General features: G+C 43.7%; 1 protein-coding gene across 1 annotated transcript; it reads left to right on the forward strand.

The window, feature by feature from the left end:
- Window positions 1-1,004: 1,004 nt before the first annotated feature.
- On the forward strand, window positions 1,005-16,891 carry FUCA2 (alpha-L-fucosidase 2; the record flags this gene model as incomplete). Its single annotated transcript, XM_084257897.1, has 7 exons — window positions 1,005-1,234; window positions 3,160-3,347; window positions 9,078-9,417; window positions 11,660-11,870; window positions 12,379-12,569; window positions 15,262-15,370; window positions 16,751-16,891. The coding sequence occupies 7 exons, from the start codon at window positions 1,005-1,007 to the stop codon at window positions 16,889-16,891; spliced, it is 1,410 nt and encodes a 469-aa protein (XP_084114023.1).
- Between the last annotated feature and the right edge of the window lie 1,176 nt (window positions 16,892-18,067).

An 18,067-nucleotide genomic window follows, 5' to 3' on the forward strand; every position in this document is an offset into this window, starting at 1 on the left:
AAAATCAAGACAAAAACCGCCATTGTCACCTCCCCACGGGTCTCTCACCCACATCTTTGTCACCCAGTCCATGACCAAAAGGCAAGTGCAGTTTCTTCACGCGTCTCTCTGCTCCATGTGCCACCCCCAGGTCTCCTTCTGGCTCTCCATCCTGCTCCTTCCTTCCTCAGTCTCCTCTGCAGCTTCTCCTCCCTGCTCAGGTCCACCCTCCCTTGGGTGGGGCAGAAAACCAGGAACCTCCCCCTTTCCTGGGGACCACCCTATTACACCTTGATCAGTCATTCCAAGTTTCTGCTTCCTTCCCCAACCCTGCAGATTTCTTACACGTGCCATCCACGGGTTTCAGCTGTCTTCCGTTGCCCTGTTTTCTATGGCAGTGATTCTCATCATCCCGTGTCCAGCCCAGCAATATCAGCCTCAGGGAGGACTCGGTCAGAAACCACGTCCTCTGGACTCCACACAGACTACTGAACAGGAAACTTGGAATTGGACCTGATCCAGACCCAAGGTTGACAGTCACTGTCTTAACACACTAAGAATCTTGGGGCAGAGGCTGCGCACGATCCCGGTGGCCACAGTCCGCTCTCTGGCCTGGCAAAGACTGGGGGACTTGCCCCAGGTTCTGGCCTGAGACTCGGTTCCAAAGTCGTGTTTTGCAGGCTTCGGGGTGGCGTCTGTAAGGGGCTGCAAGGCTTGAAGGGCGCTCCACAGGTCCTGAAAGCACACTGCTTCCCTTCCCGGCTCCTTTCTCCGCCGAGGACAGCGGGGAGCAGCAGCCCTGCAGCCTCAGGGCTGGCTGCAGGCCAGAGCAAGCGTCCACAGTCATGCAAATGAGAAACGCAGCCTTCTTGGGTCTTTTGGCCCGAAGGCCAAGTTCAGGGCCCCTCCCACCCCAGCGGGGGAGGGTGTGTTTCTCCCGGGACTGCTCGGTCAGGTGACAGCGTGAGAGGGCTCAGCGGGGACGCGGAAGAACTGGGGCTCGGGCCGGCCTCGGAGCCGGGGACATGCAGCCCTGGGGGCCGCCTGGGCTCGCGCGCTCGGCGCTGCTGCTGCTGCTGCTGCTGCTGTGGCTGCTGCGGGCTCGGGGTGCAGCCCCCGGCGCCGCGCGCTTCGACCCCACCTGGGAGTCCCTGGATGCCCGCCAGCTGCCGGCTTGGTTCGATCAGGCCAAGTTCGGCATCTTCATCCACTGGGGCGTGTACTCCGTGCCCAGTTTCGGGAGCGAATGGTTCTGGTGAGCGCACCTCCCTCCGGCTCTGACCCTGCGTTAGCCCCGCGGGCCTCCAGCCGCCACCCAGCCCGTCTTTGTTTGCACCCTTGTCAGTTTCGCTCCTTCAGTTTTCACCGGGTTAGCCGTGCCTGGTGTTTAAACCTATCATTGGTTGTGTCACTGGTTCGTGCTGAATGAACCACCAAGTTTTCTTCTCTGTGATTGCTAAGTTGTCAGGCACTGAATATGACTTCTTGGTAGTGGCACAAATAATAATCCCTGCAAAGATGAGGGACTGAAGTCGCAGAAAGTGAGCGACTTGTGCAGGGTCTTGATGAGCGGTGGTGCTGGGCCTAAATTGCTGTCTAAGGAGACTCAGAGTCTGTCTCATCGCTGTTCTGCTGCTTCCTCCCAATTCTCAGTCCTGTTTGGAAGTCTGGTGAAAACATAAATTCATGGGTGTGTGAAGCGTCTGTTCGTTTGGGCATGCACTGGCTCTTTGATGTTGGAATATTACCATGGAGGGCTCTAGGAAATTTAAAACAAAAAAAAAAAAGGTTCTAGAGTATTTATCCCCTTCAAGCCTTAAGTATTTGTAGATTTGCGCTATGACAGGCATGGCCCAAAAAATTACTCTTTAGATTTTACTTCTGTTACCAGCCTAACTGGGTCATATCATTGGCATTCAGAAAGCAGACTCTGAACCATGAGCCTGCTCCTACAAAGGCGGTGTTTAGTAGCCAGTGGGGCCAGCTTGGAAGAACAGCAGAGTTGGTCAACAAAGAACTATGAACCAGAGACACACTGGGGGGCAGGAGGGAAAGGAGGGATTGGGGTCAAAGTAAGGGGGTTGTAATTTTATGGAGAATATAAAAATAAAATAAAATAAAAAGTACAGCAGAGTTGGTTCTCAGAAAAGTCTGCCTCTCAGTTTGTCAGTGAAGGAAGATTATACAGGAAGGTACGCAATGTGGGACCATCTAGGAGTGTTTCTTCATCTGGGGTGCAGGGCAGTCTAGGGGTAGTTGATCACAAGGCAGTTGATAATACTTCTGGATTAGCTGCTCTCTTCTGTGTTAGCAACTAAAACTACACTTCCTTGTTCCTGGGGCACTGATGGTATCAGCATCCTGGGAAAGAATGGAATTATTTTGTTAAATATTAGACAGATGGAATTATTTTGTTAAACATTAGATTAGAACCTGAGGAATATGGTACAGTGACTTCTAAGGCAAGGGGCGTATTCTAGGTGCAGGCCCCACTATACTTTGAGATCTATGTGAAATGTGCATCTAATCTGTGTTACACAAAGCTGATGAAAGTCTTCAGGTATTATCTTCTTCAACATAGACATGGTATCAAATACATGTACCTAAGTGTGTGTGTGCGTGCATATGTTGTAGAGCAACCCCGATACAAACACTTATAAATATATACGTGCACATGCTTATAATGTTAAAAAAATCACAAATTTAGAGATCTAATTGGCTTTATTAAATGATTCATGAACTGGGCAGTATTTATTTTTTATGTTATTTTATTTTATTTGTTTTTTTAAAGATTTATTTGTTTATGCATACAAGAACTGGGGTACAGGCCAGAGGTGTGGGCGTGGTGAGAGGATTCACCAGAGACAGAGTGGGGAGCAGAACAGGCAGATTGACTGAAATAAACTGCTGAGGGGAGCAGCGGGTGAGTCAGGAGAGGTCTGCTGTGCCATGTGAGTAGCTCCCTGCCCGGGGATTGAACTCATGCTGCAGCGGCTGTGGATAGCTTTTTATAGGTTGGGTCTTAACCCCTTGTGCCACCAGGGAAGCCATACTCCAATTCTTTATGGCAAAGTTGAACTAGTGTGGGAAGTGAGAAAGCGACTCTGGGTGATTTGTGTAAGGTGGCTTCAGCAAGGGGAGCTTACTAAACTTGTGTGCTATTTCTGTTCCTCCCCATAGGTGGTATTGGCAAAAGGAGAAGAATCCAAAGTTTGTGGACTTTATGAAAAGTAATTACCCCCCTGGATTCAAATATCAAGATTTTGGACCCCTATTTAGAGCAAAATTTTTTAATGCCAGCCAGTGGGCAGATATTTTTCAGGCTTCTGGTGCCAAATACATTGTCTTAACTTCCAAACATCATGAAGGTAAGTAAGTGCAACATTTGTCAACTCTGACTGTGGCTGTGGAATGTAAAATAGTTTGTTTGGAAAAGACATTATAGTGGGGAATCCACATGTAGTCAGATCTCTTTCTTAGGAGATCCAGAAGTGGCCACTGACATTTGCTAATAATTTATTTATTTATTAAATAATTTTTTATTTTTTAAAATTTTATTTATTTATTTATACAAGCACTGGGTACAGTCAGAAGTGCGGGAGGGTGAAAGAATTCACCAGAGCCAGAGCGGGGAACAGAACAGGCGGACCGACGAAATACACTTCTGAGGGGAGCAGCGGGCGGCAGGAGAGGTCTGTGCGCCATGTGGGACACTCGTTGGCAGCCAGGGATCGAACTGGTGCTGCAGAGGCTGTGCACAGCTGCGCAGCTGTGCAGCCCAGAGCTCAACTGCTGCGCCACCAGGGGAGGCCCATTGCTAATAATTTAAGGGACCACATGTTTCACCTAGTTGGGAGGCATGGATGTGAGGGCCATTTGGCTGTGACATCTGTCATCCCATTGATTTCCAGTGTTGATTGGGCTAATCTGGCTGACTAGGTGGCTGTCCTCTTCCTCCCTCTTGTTCCATGTGTGTCCCTCCCAAGGCTGTGCACTTGGTCAAAGAGGACAGACTTCCCTGAATAGATCATTCTTGCATCAAATGTATAAAGTAGTTGCACTCCCCTGCCAGAACCTTCAAACAGGTCAATTGAAAAGCATTTCTTATGATACATCAGAAAAAAAAGACAAACAATTGCATTTTGTTATATTAAATTTTTTTTTTATAAAATTTATTGTTATATTCCCCATACAATTGCAGCCCCCCCATTCTGACCCCAATCCCTCTCCTCCCTCCCCCGCCCCCCTAAAAGTGTCTCTGGTTCATAGTTTTTTGTTGATTTTGATTTTCACTTTCTTATAGTTATTCATTTTCCTGGTCCCTTATTTAAGTTTTCTAGATTCCTGCTATGAGTGAGACCATCCGGTATTTTTCTTTTTCTTTTTGGCTAATTTTAATAATATTTCTAAGATTTGACTACAGCTCTTGGCTGTGGGGTGTGGGTTGCAGGCCTGTGTTTGTAAAGGAATTACATTCTTTCATTTCACCTTTGCAATGCATCTAGGGAGGCACCATAGGGTGTTGTTATTGTAGTCTCAATGCACACCTGGTTGCACTTTCTGCTAACTCTTACATGGCCAAGTGGTGGACAGTTTGCTTTGTGATGAAAATGACACAGAACACTTGGTGTGAAAAGGACTGTGAATTATCAGCGGTAATGGAAGAATATCTAAAAGGAAACATGGTGGTTATAATAGTGTTTTCCAGAAAAGCAAAACCCATAGAAAGTATAATATATATGAAGAGACTTATAAGAAATTGGCTCACTCAGTTACAAGCTGAGAAGTCTAGACCCAGGAGAGCCAAGGGCCAGGGAGACTGTGGAAACCAGGAGAGGTGATGATATCTGTCCTGGTCTAAATCTGAGTATAAAGGCAGAAGATAGATGTCTCAGCTTGGAGATGGGGAGAGTAAAGCTTCTTACTCAGCCTTTTAGTCTGTTTAGGCCTTCAGTTGGGCTGGATGAGGCCCAATTATTGAGAAGAGCAATCTCCTTTACCCAAGTCTGCTTATTCATATGTTCATCTTATGCAGAAATACTCTCAAAGTCATGTCCAGAGTAACATTTAACCAACTATCTGGACATCCTGGATCCTAGTGAAGTTGACACATAAAACTAACCAACATAATGGCCCCCCATTAATAGGACAGATTCCAGCATCTGTAAAATTCAGTATCTAGAAGAACGAGGAAGCGTCACTAAATTATTTTTTTTTAAAGATTTATTTATTTATGCACACAAGAGCTGGGGTACAGGCCAGAGGTGCGGAGGGTGAGAGAGTTCACCAGAGACAGGGTGGGGAACAGAACAGGCAGACTAACTGAAATACACTGCTGAGGGGAGCAATGGGCGAGTCAGGAGAGGTCTGCCGTGCCATGTGGGTCTCCTCCCTGGCCGGGGATTGATTTTGTGCTTCAGAGGCTGCAGATAGTTTCATAGGTTGCGTCTTAACCCCTTGCACCACCAGGGAGGCCCACCATCACTAAATTCTTATTGTTTCATCCACATGTTAGTTCATTAGAAAGTTTCCTTTGCATGACCATCTCTGCCTTGGTAGAGACATTTTGCACCATTGTTTTCTCTAGGGGCAGCGAGGTAGGAAGGAGGGAAGAAACAAAACTAAAAATCTGGAATTATCTTAGAATCTCTTTTCTTCTGGCCACATTCTGGTAGTTTAACGATTTTTTCCCCCTAAAGATGTGCCTCCTGCTGAGATGGATATTTATAAATTGTATTTGCTCATGAACATGTTGACATCCTGATGTCCAGAAACTTCTCCAAGCTGTTTGGCACAAAGAAATACATAGGGAACTTGTTTAAAAAAGAAAAGAAAGTCTTAGTCATACTGTGAGGACAGATGATATAACCCACATTTATCAATTTTGTAGGAATTATGTTGTCAGATGTTTTCATTGCTTTTGGAAAAGGCTCCACGGAACTTGATTAGGCGGGAAGACCAGAGTGTGGGCCTTTGGTTTTGGTGGTTGGGACACGCTGAGGGAAGAGTTGTGGAGCAGGTTTGCAAGATGGGACTGCTGCTCAGTGGAGCCCTCTTGCTATTGGTTAGCAGTAATGAACAAGCACAATTGATTGTGTGACAATGGCAGGAGGAGCAGGGTCCAGGGGAGACAAAGGGTAATTAACTTTTTGGGGAATAGGAGGGATCATGTTGGCCACATGTACAGGGAGGACTCCTGTGCAGGTACTTGCTGTAATCTCTGAGCTACTCCCAGACCACCTCAGACCATGGCCACACAATCTGTCAACAGCTTCCTACGTGTCCCTGGCTGCCTCGTGATGTGGGCCATTGTCTTAAGGCAGTCATGCAGGAGTGCCTTATCTAAATCACACACACACACACACACACACACACACCCATGTGCATAGAGAGGCCACATGTGGTGGTGCTAGTGTGCCCGAGACCTGTGTGGTTTTAGCGCTGCCTGACATTAGAGCCTGTCAAGACGAAACATTTTGAACAAGACTGTAAATATTGACACTGCTTTGAAGTTCACCACAGACATCTTTGAAACATGTGTGAGCTGTTTGAAGAGCCTCTAAAAAATGAATCTCAAGAGTGAGTCAATTTAGACTTGTCCTAATTTATAAGAATAAGTGGTTCACGAAAAGCAGCTTCTATGTGTCTGTTCTCAGATGCTTTGATCTTCAGTGGGATAGTAACAATGTACTGATGTTCCTGTGCACTGGCTAAGTATTAGGAGGTTTTCATATTATAATATAAATATTTGAGTTTATATTACCTCTTCTAATATTTTTACATAGCAGTCTAAATGCAAATTTCTCTTAAAATGGGAATTCTCTCTAAGTACTCGTGTGAAGATACACATTTTTTTCCAACCCATTTCATTGGTAGGTCATTCATTTCAAAGTGATTTAAAAGAGCATCATCCATACTTATGACTTGAGAGTAGGATGAGGTTTTAAATGGTGGGTATATTTTATTTTTTAATTTTTTTTTATTAAGGTAACATTGGTTTGCATCCAGAAACATGGGATCCCACCTCATCAGGTCCATGCTACCACACCACACCCACCACCAAGGCACCCAAGCTCCTCCACCCCATCCACCGTGCCCTTCCCCCTTCATCTTCACGCTTCCCCTCCCCCTCAGCTAGTCTCAGTTTTGTGTTTTTTTTAAAGATTTATTTATTTATACAAGCACTGGGTACAGTCAGAAGCACGGGAGGGTGAGAGAATTCACCAGAGCCAGAACAGGGAGCAGAACAGGCGGAAGGACCGAAGTGCACTGCTGAGGGGAGCAGCGGGCGGCAGGAGAGGTCTGCGTGCCATGTGGGACCCTTGGCCGGGGATCGAACCAGCGCTGCAGAGGCTGCGGGCAGCTTCGCAACCCAGAGTCAACCGCTGTGCCACTGGGGAGGCCCACAGTTTTTTGTTTTTTTTTTTTAAAGATTTGTTTATTTATGCATACAAGAACTGGGGTACAGGCCAGAGGTGTGGATGGTGAGCGGATTTACCAGAGACAGAGTGGGGAGCAGAACAGGCAGACTGACTGAAGTACACTGCTGAGGGGAGCAGGAGCAGTGGGCGAGTCAGGAGAGGTCTGCTGCACCATGTGGGTTGCTCCCTGGCTGGCCAGGGATGGACCTCGTGCTGCAGTGGCTGCGGACAGCTTCATAGGTTGTGTCTTAACCCCTTGTACCATCAGGGAGGCCCTAGCCTCAGTTTTACATTCAGAATTCTAGTGTTTGTTTTTGGCTTGGTTTTGATTGACCTTGGTTTTTATTTTTATATTCTGCACATAACTATCTAGTATTTTTCTCCTTCTGACTTATTCCACTTAGCATTATCCTCTCCAGTTTTACCCATGTTGTTGCAAATGGCAAGAGTTCATCTTTTTTTTTGGTCATAGCTGAGTAGTATGCCACTGTTGAATATACCACATCTTCCTAATCCACTCATCTGTCATTGGCCACCCAGGTTATTTCCATAACTTGACTATTACAAATATTGCTGCAATGAGTATGCGAGGACTTATATTCCTTCCCATTAGTGATTTTGCATTTGTCTCCTAGATATCTAGGGTGGTAATTACTGCATTGTGTGGTAGTTCTATTTTTAATATTTTGATTAACCTCCACTGTGTTTTCCATAGGGGCTGTACCAGTCTGAGGTATGGAGAGTGTATTTTAAAGTACAAACTGCTGGGGAATAGTGGCCCCCTGGTTAAATGAATAACAAGGCTAAAGAAGATTCACTACACATGGATCCCTAGTGTTCTACAAATCATACTATAAAAAGTAGATAACCCGGAAACTGGAGTATATACTTTAATCTTTGTTCAAAGGACAAATAAGAATCTCATAGGAGCGCATCACCGGGTCTTCAATATAAGCAGTAGTTGTCATAGTGGAGCATGGGAGACATGGATAGTGTTCCCAGGTTAACAGCCATTTGCTGACGGTGATGATGAGTCTGTGCTGGACCCCACGATAGCAGGGAACACTGCAGACGGGACACTGTTCCTCAAGGAGCACGTATTCTTTTTTTTTTTTTTTTTTTTAAGATTTATTTATTTATGCACACAAGGGCTGGGGCACAGGCCAGAGATGCAGGGGGTGAGAGGATTCACCAAAGACAGAGTGGGGAACAGAACAGGCAGACTGACTGAAATACACTGCAGAGGGGAGCAGCGGGCAAGACAGGAGAGGTCTGCTGCACCATGTGGGTAGCTCTCTGGTTGGCCGGGGATCGAACTCGTGCTGCAGAGGCTACGGATTGCCTCATAGTGCGGTACTTAACCCCTTGTGCCACCAGGGAGGCCCAAGGAGCAAAATATTCTAAGAAGGAAAATAGAGGTAATGGCTCTGACTATACTGACCTTAAGAGGTATCTAGAGAGTTACTTTTAAAGGTCTTGGTTCTGTCTAGTTTGAATTCTCTTTTGTTTCTCGTAAAAAAGAGAATATATACTATGGATAAACCTGTCCTAAAAGCTGTTTGCAGAAGCAGCTATTTCTATCTCTTGCATACTCTCTTGCTTCATGTTCCAGAGCTGGGAAATTACTAAGATTGTGAGATTGATTTGCTTACAAAGGTTTTTACTGTACTGTTTCAGGCTTCACCTTGTGGGGCTCAGAGTACTCGTGGAATTGGAATGCTGTAGATGAGGGGCCGAAGAGGGACATCGTCCAGGAACTTGAAGTAGCCATTAGGAACAGGACGAACCTGCGTTTTGGACTCTACTATTCCCTTTTTGAATGGTTTCACCCGCTCTTCCTTGAGGATGAAGCCAGTTCATTCCATAAGCGACAATTTCCATTTTCTAAGATGCTGCCTGAGCTCTACGAGTTAGTGAACAAATATCGGCCTGAGGTCCTGTGGGCAGATGGTGATGGAGGGGCCCCTGATTCCTACTGGAACAGCACAGGCTTTCTGGCCTGGCTGTACAATGAAAGGTGTGTATGCAGTGTGATTGCTGTTATTGACCTTATACATGTATGATTTTTAAAAAAGATTTATTTATTTATGCATACAAGAGTTGGGGTGCAGGGCCTCCCTTGGTGGCACAGCGGTTGAGCGCTGGACTGCGAAGCTGCCCGCGGCCTCTTCAGCGCTGGTTCGATCCCCGGTCGCTGGCGAGGGTCCCACATGGCACGCAGACCTCTCCTGCCAAGCCCGCTGCTCCCCTCAGCAGTGTATTTCATCAGTCTGCCTGTTCTGTTCCCCGCTCTGGCTCTGGTGAGTTCTCTCACCCTCCTGTGCTTCTGACTGTACCCAGTACTTGTATAAATAAATAAATTAATTTAAAAAAAAAAAAAGAGTTGGGGTGCAGGCCAGAGATGCAGGGGTGTGAGAGGATTCACCAGAGACAGAGTGGGGAACGGAACAGGCACTTCTACTGAAAATACACAGCCGAGGGGAGCAGCAGGCGAGACAGGAGAGGTCTGCTGTGCCATGTGGGTAGCTCCCTGTTGGGTGCTTGAGCTCCTGCCACAGTGGCTGGAGATTTGATATATTAATTTTATGGGTTGTTCTTTTCATCTATGCTGGTCTTTTATGACCCCTATTCTGGGAACTTGGCTTATTCATTACTCTTTTTTTTTTTTATTCATTACTCATTTATTTATACAAGCAGTGGGTATAGTTAGAAGCGCAGGAGGGTGAGAGAATTCACCAGAGCCAGAGTGGGGAACAGAACAGGCAGATGGACAGAAATACACTGCTGAGGGGAGCAGCAGGCGAGTCAGGAGAGGTCTGTCGCGCCATGTGGGATCCTTGCTGGCAGCTGGGGATCGAACCAGCACTGCAGAGGCTGTGGGCAGCTTCGTAGCCCAGTGCTCAACCGCTGCACTACCAGGGGAGGCCCTATTCATTACTCTTTTTAATTATATACTTTATCATTCCTCTAATACCTTCTTTTTATCCTCTTACCTTTTGATAATCATTGCTGCCTAGTCAATGTCACCCTTGTCTGTCTCTTTTCCTTGGCCATCAGCATGCTCACCTCTTCAAGTCCTTTCCTATTGCTTTCTAGCATGTCCCAGGCTGCACCATTAAAACAAGCGGTTTTGAAAATAAAAAAAAAAGAACAAGGGGTTTTGACTGAGATCCTGTAATAGGTTTAAACTCCAGGGACAAGTTTATATTTCTACTAGTGGTATGTGCTATGAAGTCAGAGGGCATTTTGCTTGCTTTCTCTGGGTCCACGAAGGCCGCACAAACTTATACTTAAAACAAGTTTCTCCAGGTTCTCCTTCCAAGAGGAAAACAGGTGGAGGACCCACTTCCGCTCGTGAATGCAAACTTTCTAAGTAGCAAAGTGGAGAGATGCACGCACTGGCATCTGCTATGATGAGTAATGTTGTGGGGATGTTTCTTTTCACAGCGAAGCCCATGATGGTAACCGTAAAATTTTCTGAGATTTCTCAGTCTTCGGCACCACTGTAAGAGAAAGGCTAGAACACACGTATGAGGGTATTCAGTTTTAGATGAGAAGGTTGGCTTGAGTGTAAGTTCAGTTTTGGCTCTCATTCAAAATATGGGAGGAGGGCCTCCCCGGTGGCGCAGCGGTTGAGCGCTGGGTTGCGAAGCTGCCCGCGGCCTCTGCGGCGCCGGTTCGATCCCCGGCTGCTCCCCGGCCACCGCAAGAGGGTCCCACATGGCTCGCAGACCTCTCCTGCGCCCGCTGCTCCCCTCAGCAGTGTACTTCGGTCCTTCTGCCTGCTCTGCTCCCTGCTCTGGCTCTGGTGAATTCTCTCACCCTCCTGCGCTTCTGACTGTACCCAGTGCGTGTATAAACAAACAAACAAATAAATAAATAAATAAAAATACATGCCTCTTTAAAAAAAATATGGGAGGAGGCTTCAAATGATAGTATAGTAAGTCATGTAAGTGCTACGTGGGCTGGGCACGGGGCTAGGTGTTTTTACATAAATTATTTCTGTTCTAATAATAAGTAGAGAAATTGGTTGTTCAGGGGAGCTATCAATATGCTCTAGGACAGTTTTCTTAGAAAGTACCAGAGCCAGGCTGCAATCATCTGAGGTGTATCTGACTTCAAGATCATGGGGTTTGCATTCATGTTTATCCTATGATTACATTTCAGAAGAGGATTTTCAGTAGACTTCTTTTCAGTGACATCTTTTTGTGTAAAAATAATTTTATGTTTGGTTTGAAAAGTTACACTTTTCATTTCAGCCCTGTCCGGGACACGGTAGTCACTAATGACCGCTGGGCAGCAGGTAGCATCTGCAAGCATGGTGGCTACTATACCTGCAGTGATCGTTACAACCCAGGACATCTTTTGCCACACAAATGGGAAAACTGCATGACAATAGACAAGCTTTCCTGGGGCTACAGGAGGAATGCTGATATCCGTGACTATCTTACAATTGAAGAACTGGTGAAGGTACAGTAAAATGTCTGGACTATTGGTAAGATCCTTCATAGAGTGGGTGTGTGGGAATTATTCTTAGACTAGTGACCAATAGGGGCCTCCCTGGTGGCGTAAAGGGTTAAGACACCGCACTATGAAGCTATCTGCAGCCACTGAAGCATGAGTTCCATCCCTGGCCAGGGAGGTGACCCACATGGCACAGCAGACCTCTCCTGTCTCACTCACTGCTCCCCTCAGCAGTGTATTTCAGTCAATCTGCCTGTTTTGTTCCCAACTCTGTCTCTGGTGAATCCTCTTAGCCCTCACACCTCTGGCCTGTACCCCAGTTCTTGTATGCATAAATAATAAATAAATCTTAAAAAAAAATTTAAAAAGACTAGTAACCTGTAAACACAGGATGTTATTCTATCCTTGTATTTTTGTTCTCCTAGTTAGTGACTACATAGGCATATATAGATATTTTAATACATTCTCCATGTAATTTATTTATTAAGAACTATATTTATTTCCTAACTTTTAGCAACTTGTAGAAACAGTTTCATGTGGAGGAAATCTTTTGATGAATATTGGGCCCACACAAGATGGCACCATTTCTGCAATTTTTGAGGAGCGATTAAGGCAAATGGGGACCTGGCTAAAGGTCAATGGAGAAGCCATTTATGGAACCCACCCATGGAGAGCCCAGAATGACACTTTCACCCCAGATGTGTGGTAAGTTATCTTTGTAAGTAAGTACTATTTGATAGAGAAAATCCTTTAAGATTTCTCAGAGATATAAAGAGAGAAGTAGGATAAAAATGGAAATTGGATGAATATCTACTTTATGCAGGGCATATTCCAAACCTTATTTAATGTTTTGAACACTTATTATTTATCACATTGAGCTTGAATCATCCCTAGATACCTCCTTATGGTGAATAAATTTTCGTGAAAAGTAGTCAGCTCTTACAAAAATTGCCATTCAGAAATATGCATAGAGGTTAATCCAAAAGAGAGGATAGGGCCTCTCTGGTGGCTCAGGGGTTAAAGACAGCTCTACCAAGCTACTGCCAGCCACTACAGCACAAGTTCAATTCCTGGTTGGCCAGGGAGCTACCCACATGGCACACAGGCCTCTCCTGACTTGCACGCTGCTCCCCTCAGCAGTATATTTCAGTCAGTCTGCCTGTTCTGTTCCCCACTCTGCCTCTGGTGAATCCTCTCACCCCCCCCCCCCGCATGTCTGGCTTTCATCCAAGTTCTTGTATGCATAAATAAATAAATCTTTAAAAACAAAACAAAAGAGAGACTGTTTAGTTATTTAAATATATCACATCAAATTAATAAACAAGTGATGCCGAAGGTCAGAAAAATATTAGAAATCAATCAAAATAACAGCATCATTTTTTAAAATAAAATATTTATTTATGCATAACAATCTGGGGTACAGGTCAGAGATCTGAGGGATGAGAGGATTCACCAGAGACAGAGAGAGAAGAAGAACAGGCAGATTGACTGAAATACACTGCTGAGGGGAGCAGCAGGTGAGTCAGGAGAGGTCTGCTGCGCCATGTGGGTTTCTCCCTGGCTGGCCGGGGATCGAACTCGTGATGCAGAGGCTGCAGAGAGCTTCATAGTGCTAACAGCATCATTTTAATTGATTAAAAAGTTATAACTTGCTCATATTATTCTAAAAATCTAAACATGAAGTACTTGAAAATTATCTTGCTAAATTTTTCTCTTAACTAGTATTTTCTTAAAAGCTCAGTCTCAGGCTCTGGCTAAGCTTGGTAAGGTTCGTTGTACTGTTACAGAGCAACCTCGATAAAAAACGGGTTGCCTGACTGTGGGTCCTCACCCGCGCCCTTAAAGGGGACTTGTTAATGCTAAACTGCAAACATACACAAAAGATTGATAAAAGGTTTATTTACAAGGTAAGGCAAAATGCAGTAATGAATAACTCAGGGAGAAAAAGAGAGAATCCCAATGACCCGTCGAGCTGGCGAAAAGCTGAGCACACTGCATGGCCAAGAGGGCGATCCTGGCCACAGGGCCAGTTAAATACTCAAACCGAGAACCTAGTTGCTGAGTTGGGCCCTGAGGTCTTCGCAACCTTCCCTTTGGTGATCATGGGATTTGTAGTTCCCAGTGTCGTGTGGGTGGAGTCCACAAAGCCTGTATGGAGTTTGCACAGGACATCCTTTCCCCCAACAGGTAAATGAGGATCTGAATCGGAGTTGCAAATATGATGGTTTGTGAAGTGGGGTCTTAACATAAAGAAATGGGTAGTATTAGTGAAACTCTCAAAATTCACTTTGTGTTGCCACTAACTTGTTTAAAACCTGATCAAGCATAAATCAATAAGATTAGACTAAATGTTCTTTGAGCTCACTTGACTTATGATTTAAAAGAAATGGTCAACTCACTTAAGAAAATGAAGGCAATTGAGACAGAAGCAAATGTGGAATTCTAGAATGTTGCATTGGAGCAGTCACAATGAGAGCTCAGTATCAAGCCTTCCTTTTGCAGGGACAGGTGTAAATCTGGTTTTTGCATTTGCTCCTGTGCTTCTATTTGGAATGAGGGTGACTGATTTGTGAAAGAACACCCAGATCCCTCCTTGACAAGCTAGTGTGCTCTGTCTTTCTTATCTGACTTCAGTTTATCCCATAGCACTTCATAATCACCAGACATATTTATTTTCTGTTTCTAACTTTTCCCACTACCACATAAGCTCCACGAGTTCAAGAAATTTGTTCAATGCTGCACCTTCAGGTCTAAAAACAGCAACTAGCATTTTAAGAATTCGATTAAGTATTTGTTGAATCATTGACTGAATAAATGAACAAATTCTGTTTTCTTTGTCTAGAGTTTATGCTTACACATTGCTTTGTTCTCACTTTGAGTCTCAGACTGAATGTTATTTCTTGGAGAGACTTCTTGCTGATGGTTTAATCTGAAGTGACACCTTGTTACAGTCAGCCAAGGCCCTTTTCTTTCATTGTGCTTTTCAAAACTTACACTTTTACATTATTTGTGTATTTGATGTCTGCCTTCCTTACTCTAGTCTAAGCTCCATAAAAGAATTTTCTATGTTATCACTAACATGGGACACAGCATTAACATGTACACGGCTATTGAATGAAGATAAAGATTTGCGTCTGAGCTTGCATCCTACCTGCTGTGTTCATGTTCCTCTATCTATATCCAACTCCTCAAGAACAGTAAGATGAAGAGTAGTACCATCCCAGAAAACTCTTTGTTCTAAGAACATCCAGAAATTGTGGGAGAAAGTGTTTTAAATGGGACTATTTTTCTTTCCTGTATTAATGGAGACTTACTAAATGAAAATATCTCTATAAAATAATTTTATGCCTGAGCCATAAATGAGAAACATTACTATGCTTTCCCCCCTTTTAACCAGGTACACATCCAAGCCCAAAGAAAAACTGGTCTATGCCATGTTTTTTAAGTGGCCCATATCAGGACAGCTGCTTCTTGGACAACCCGAAGCCATTCTGGGGGCAACAGAGGTAAGAGGGAATTTTATCTTTCTTCTTTTAAACTGTTGATAAGACAATCCTGATGAACACATAACTTTTAACTGAAAGGAGAGCTTTACATGTGCTCCTGTTATACTGCACAAGAATAACTTTGACCAATGTTTGGCCAAAATTTTTGGAAACTTTGTTTCCCAGAAAAGTAAAATTATAAAATAGTTACATAACCCCCACACATAGCAATGTAAAATAGATATTTTTCTTCAACAGTTGTTCACAGTTGTTCAGGTTCACTGCATGCATCCAAAATTGGAATTCAGGTTCTTCTCCTGACATCTGAATAAAAATAAGATGCCATGGTTCAAATTTTTAAGAGCCTTTTATAAATTCATAACAATTTTTGGAGAAAGTGAAAGATTAATCCAGAAGCTGTAACCACCAGGTCTGGCATTGAGTTCTTTTTGGTATATGTTATAGCTTTTTAAAAAAAGACATTTATAACTCACTGCCCTGGATATGACAAATCATTTATCTATACTTCTTTTTTTTTTTAAAGATTTATTTATTTATTTATTTATTTATACAAGCACTGGGTACAGTCAGAAGCATGGGAGGGTGAGAGAACTCGCCAGAGCCAGAGCAGGGAGCAGAGCAGGCAGAAGGACCGAAGTACACTGCTGAGGGGAGCAGCGGGCGGCAGGAGAGGTCTGGGCGCCATGTGGGACCCTCCTCCGGTGGCCTGGGAGCAGCCGGGGATCGAACCGGCGCCGCAGAGGCTGCGGGCAGCCTCGCAACCCAGCGCTCAACCGCTGCACCACAGGGGAGGCCCTATCTATACTTCTTTGGCCTCTATTAATACTGTTATTTTAAAAAGGATCACTTTTGTTCTTGTATTGCGCTACCTAAGCAAAACTTTGATTCCAAAATAACCCTAGACATATAGAAAACTATTTAACTTTATTTACTATAAAATTAGGATATAAACAATTACAGTAATAATTAATCACATGTATTCACGTTAGTGAAAGGTACTGGGAAGTCTGAGGAGGAAGAGTGGCTGAATATGAGAGGCAGCCTTTCTCCAAACATTCTGTTTAAGAGCTGGGCAGCAGATTAATCCCTTTCCCTGAATCCTCTCTGTGGCATTTTCCTTCTTCTGCCTCTAATCAGCCTTTACAATCCTTCTCCCCAACTCCAGCACACTTTTATATCCCATAGAAGAGTTATATAGAAGCAAGACAGATACATGGACTCATTTGGAACAAGAATTAAAACACCTTGTGAACCACTCAATAAAAATGAAAAATAAAAGCTCCTGTCTACAGCACTTTTTAAGAAATGTTACCTACTTCTTCTCAATAAAGTGGGGAAGTCAGAAGTATATTTGGAGACATTTGTGTGTTTTAATTGCAGGTAAAACTACTGGGACATGGACAGTCACTTAACTGGACTTCCTTGGAGAAAAATGGCATTATGGTGGACCTGCCACAGCTAACTATTCATCAAATGCCCTGTCAGTGGGCCTGGGCTCTAAGATTGACTAATGTGATCTAATTTGCATCAGTGGTTTGTGTTGCAGTTACAGCTTAGACTGTAAATTACCAGGTTTCCATATAACTGTAGCACATAGAGAAAGCAAATATAAAATTGCCAAAATGACCAAGTCATTATTTTATTAGGTAACTCAGCCCTTTCACCTCTCCTCTTACTCCCTACGTTTTCCTCTAAATTAACACATAGCTGTTTTATCTCTCCATTGCATTTTGCAATGTGAGGTCCCTTTGTATTGAATTCATTTCCATGTGTGATTGAGAGGTGGAAATTATTGCTTTGATGTAGCTAAGAATTGGTGGTTTGAAGGACTAAACTGTGCCTCTTGCAAAATTTCTATGTTGAAGCCAATATGATTGTATTTGGAGACAGAGACTTTAAAGCAGTAATGGAGGTTAAATGAAGTTAAAAGGGTGGGTTCCCAATCCAATATGACTGGTAGACTTATGAGAAGAGGAAGAGACATCCAAGATGCAAGCACACAGGAAAGACCATGTCAGGACACAGTGAGACGTGTGCCACCTGCAAGCCATGAAAAGGCCTCAAGAGAAACTGAATCTGCCACACCCTGACCCCGGGCTGTCAGCCTCCAGAACTATGAGAAACTACTGTTATTTAAGTCACTTAGCCTCTGGTGCTTTGTTATGGCAACCCTAGCAGACTAACACAGGTGGTATAGATACAATAAATTGGGCTTAACATATATTTACAATGCTTACTTTTTTTTTGGTAAAAAAATCTTTCCTTTTGGTAATAAAACTGATAAATGTCCAGTGTAGATGTTTAAAATTATACAGAAATGCTCAAAATAAAATCACTGTTCAGATTCCTATTACTGTTTTAGTACATATTATTCATATTTTTTTTTGGGGGGGTGTTTAGGCGTAGGGCCTATTTTTGTAGATGGGCTAATTAGATCTGTTTACTATATTTGCCTTTAAACAAACTGAAGTTGAAAAACTAGTTAAAAATTAGGAAGTCTAGTCAGATCTGCCCTTAAAATGAAGAAAATACTGATGTAAAAGTACTGATTTTCATATAAATTTAAGGAAACACTGATTTAAGAAGTCATCCCCCTCAGCAAAAGATGTTTAATAAGGCCAGATTTTTATTTGAAGTACTACAGGTTTGATGTTGTTACAGTAATTAAATGCAAAAATCTTACTTTTTTCAAAAACA

This window comes from Talpa europaea (genome assembly GCF_964194135.1).
Source record: "Talpa europaea genome assembly, chromosome: 2".
Lineage (NCBI taxonomy): Eukaryota > Metazoa > Chordata > Mammalia > Eulipotyphla > Talpidae > Talpa > Talpa europaea.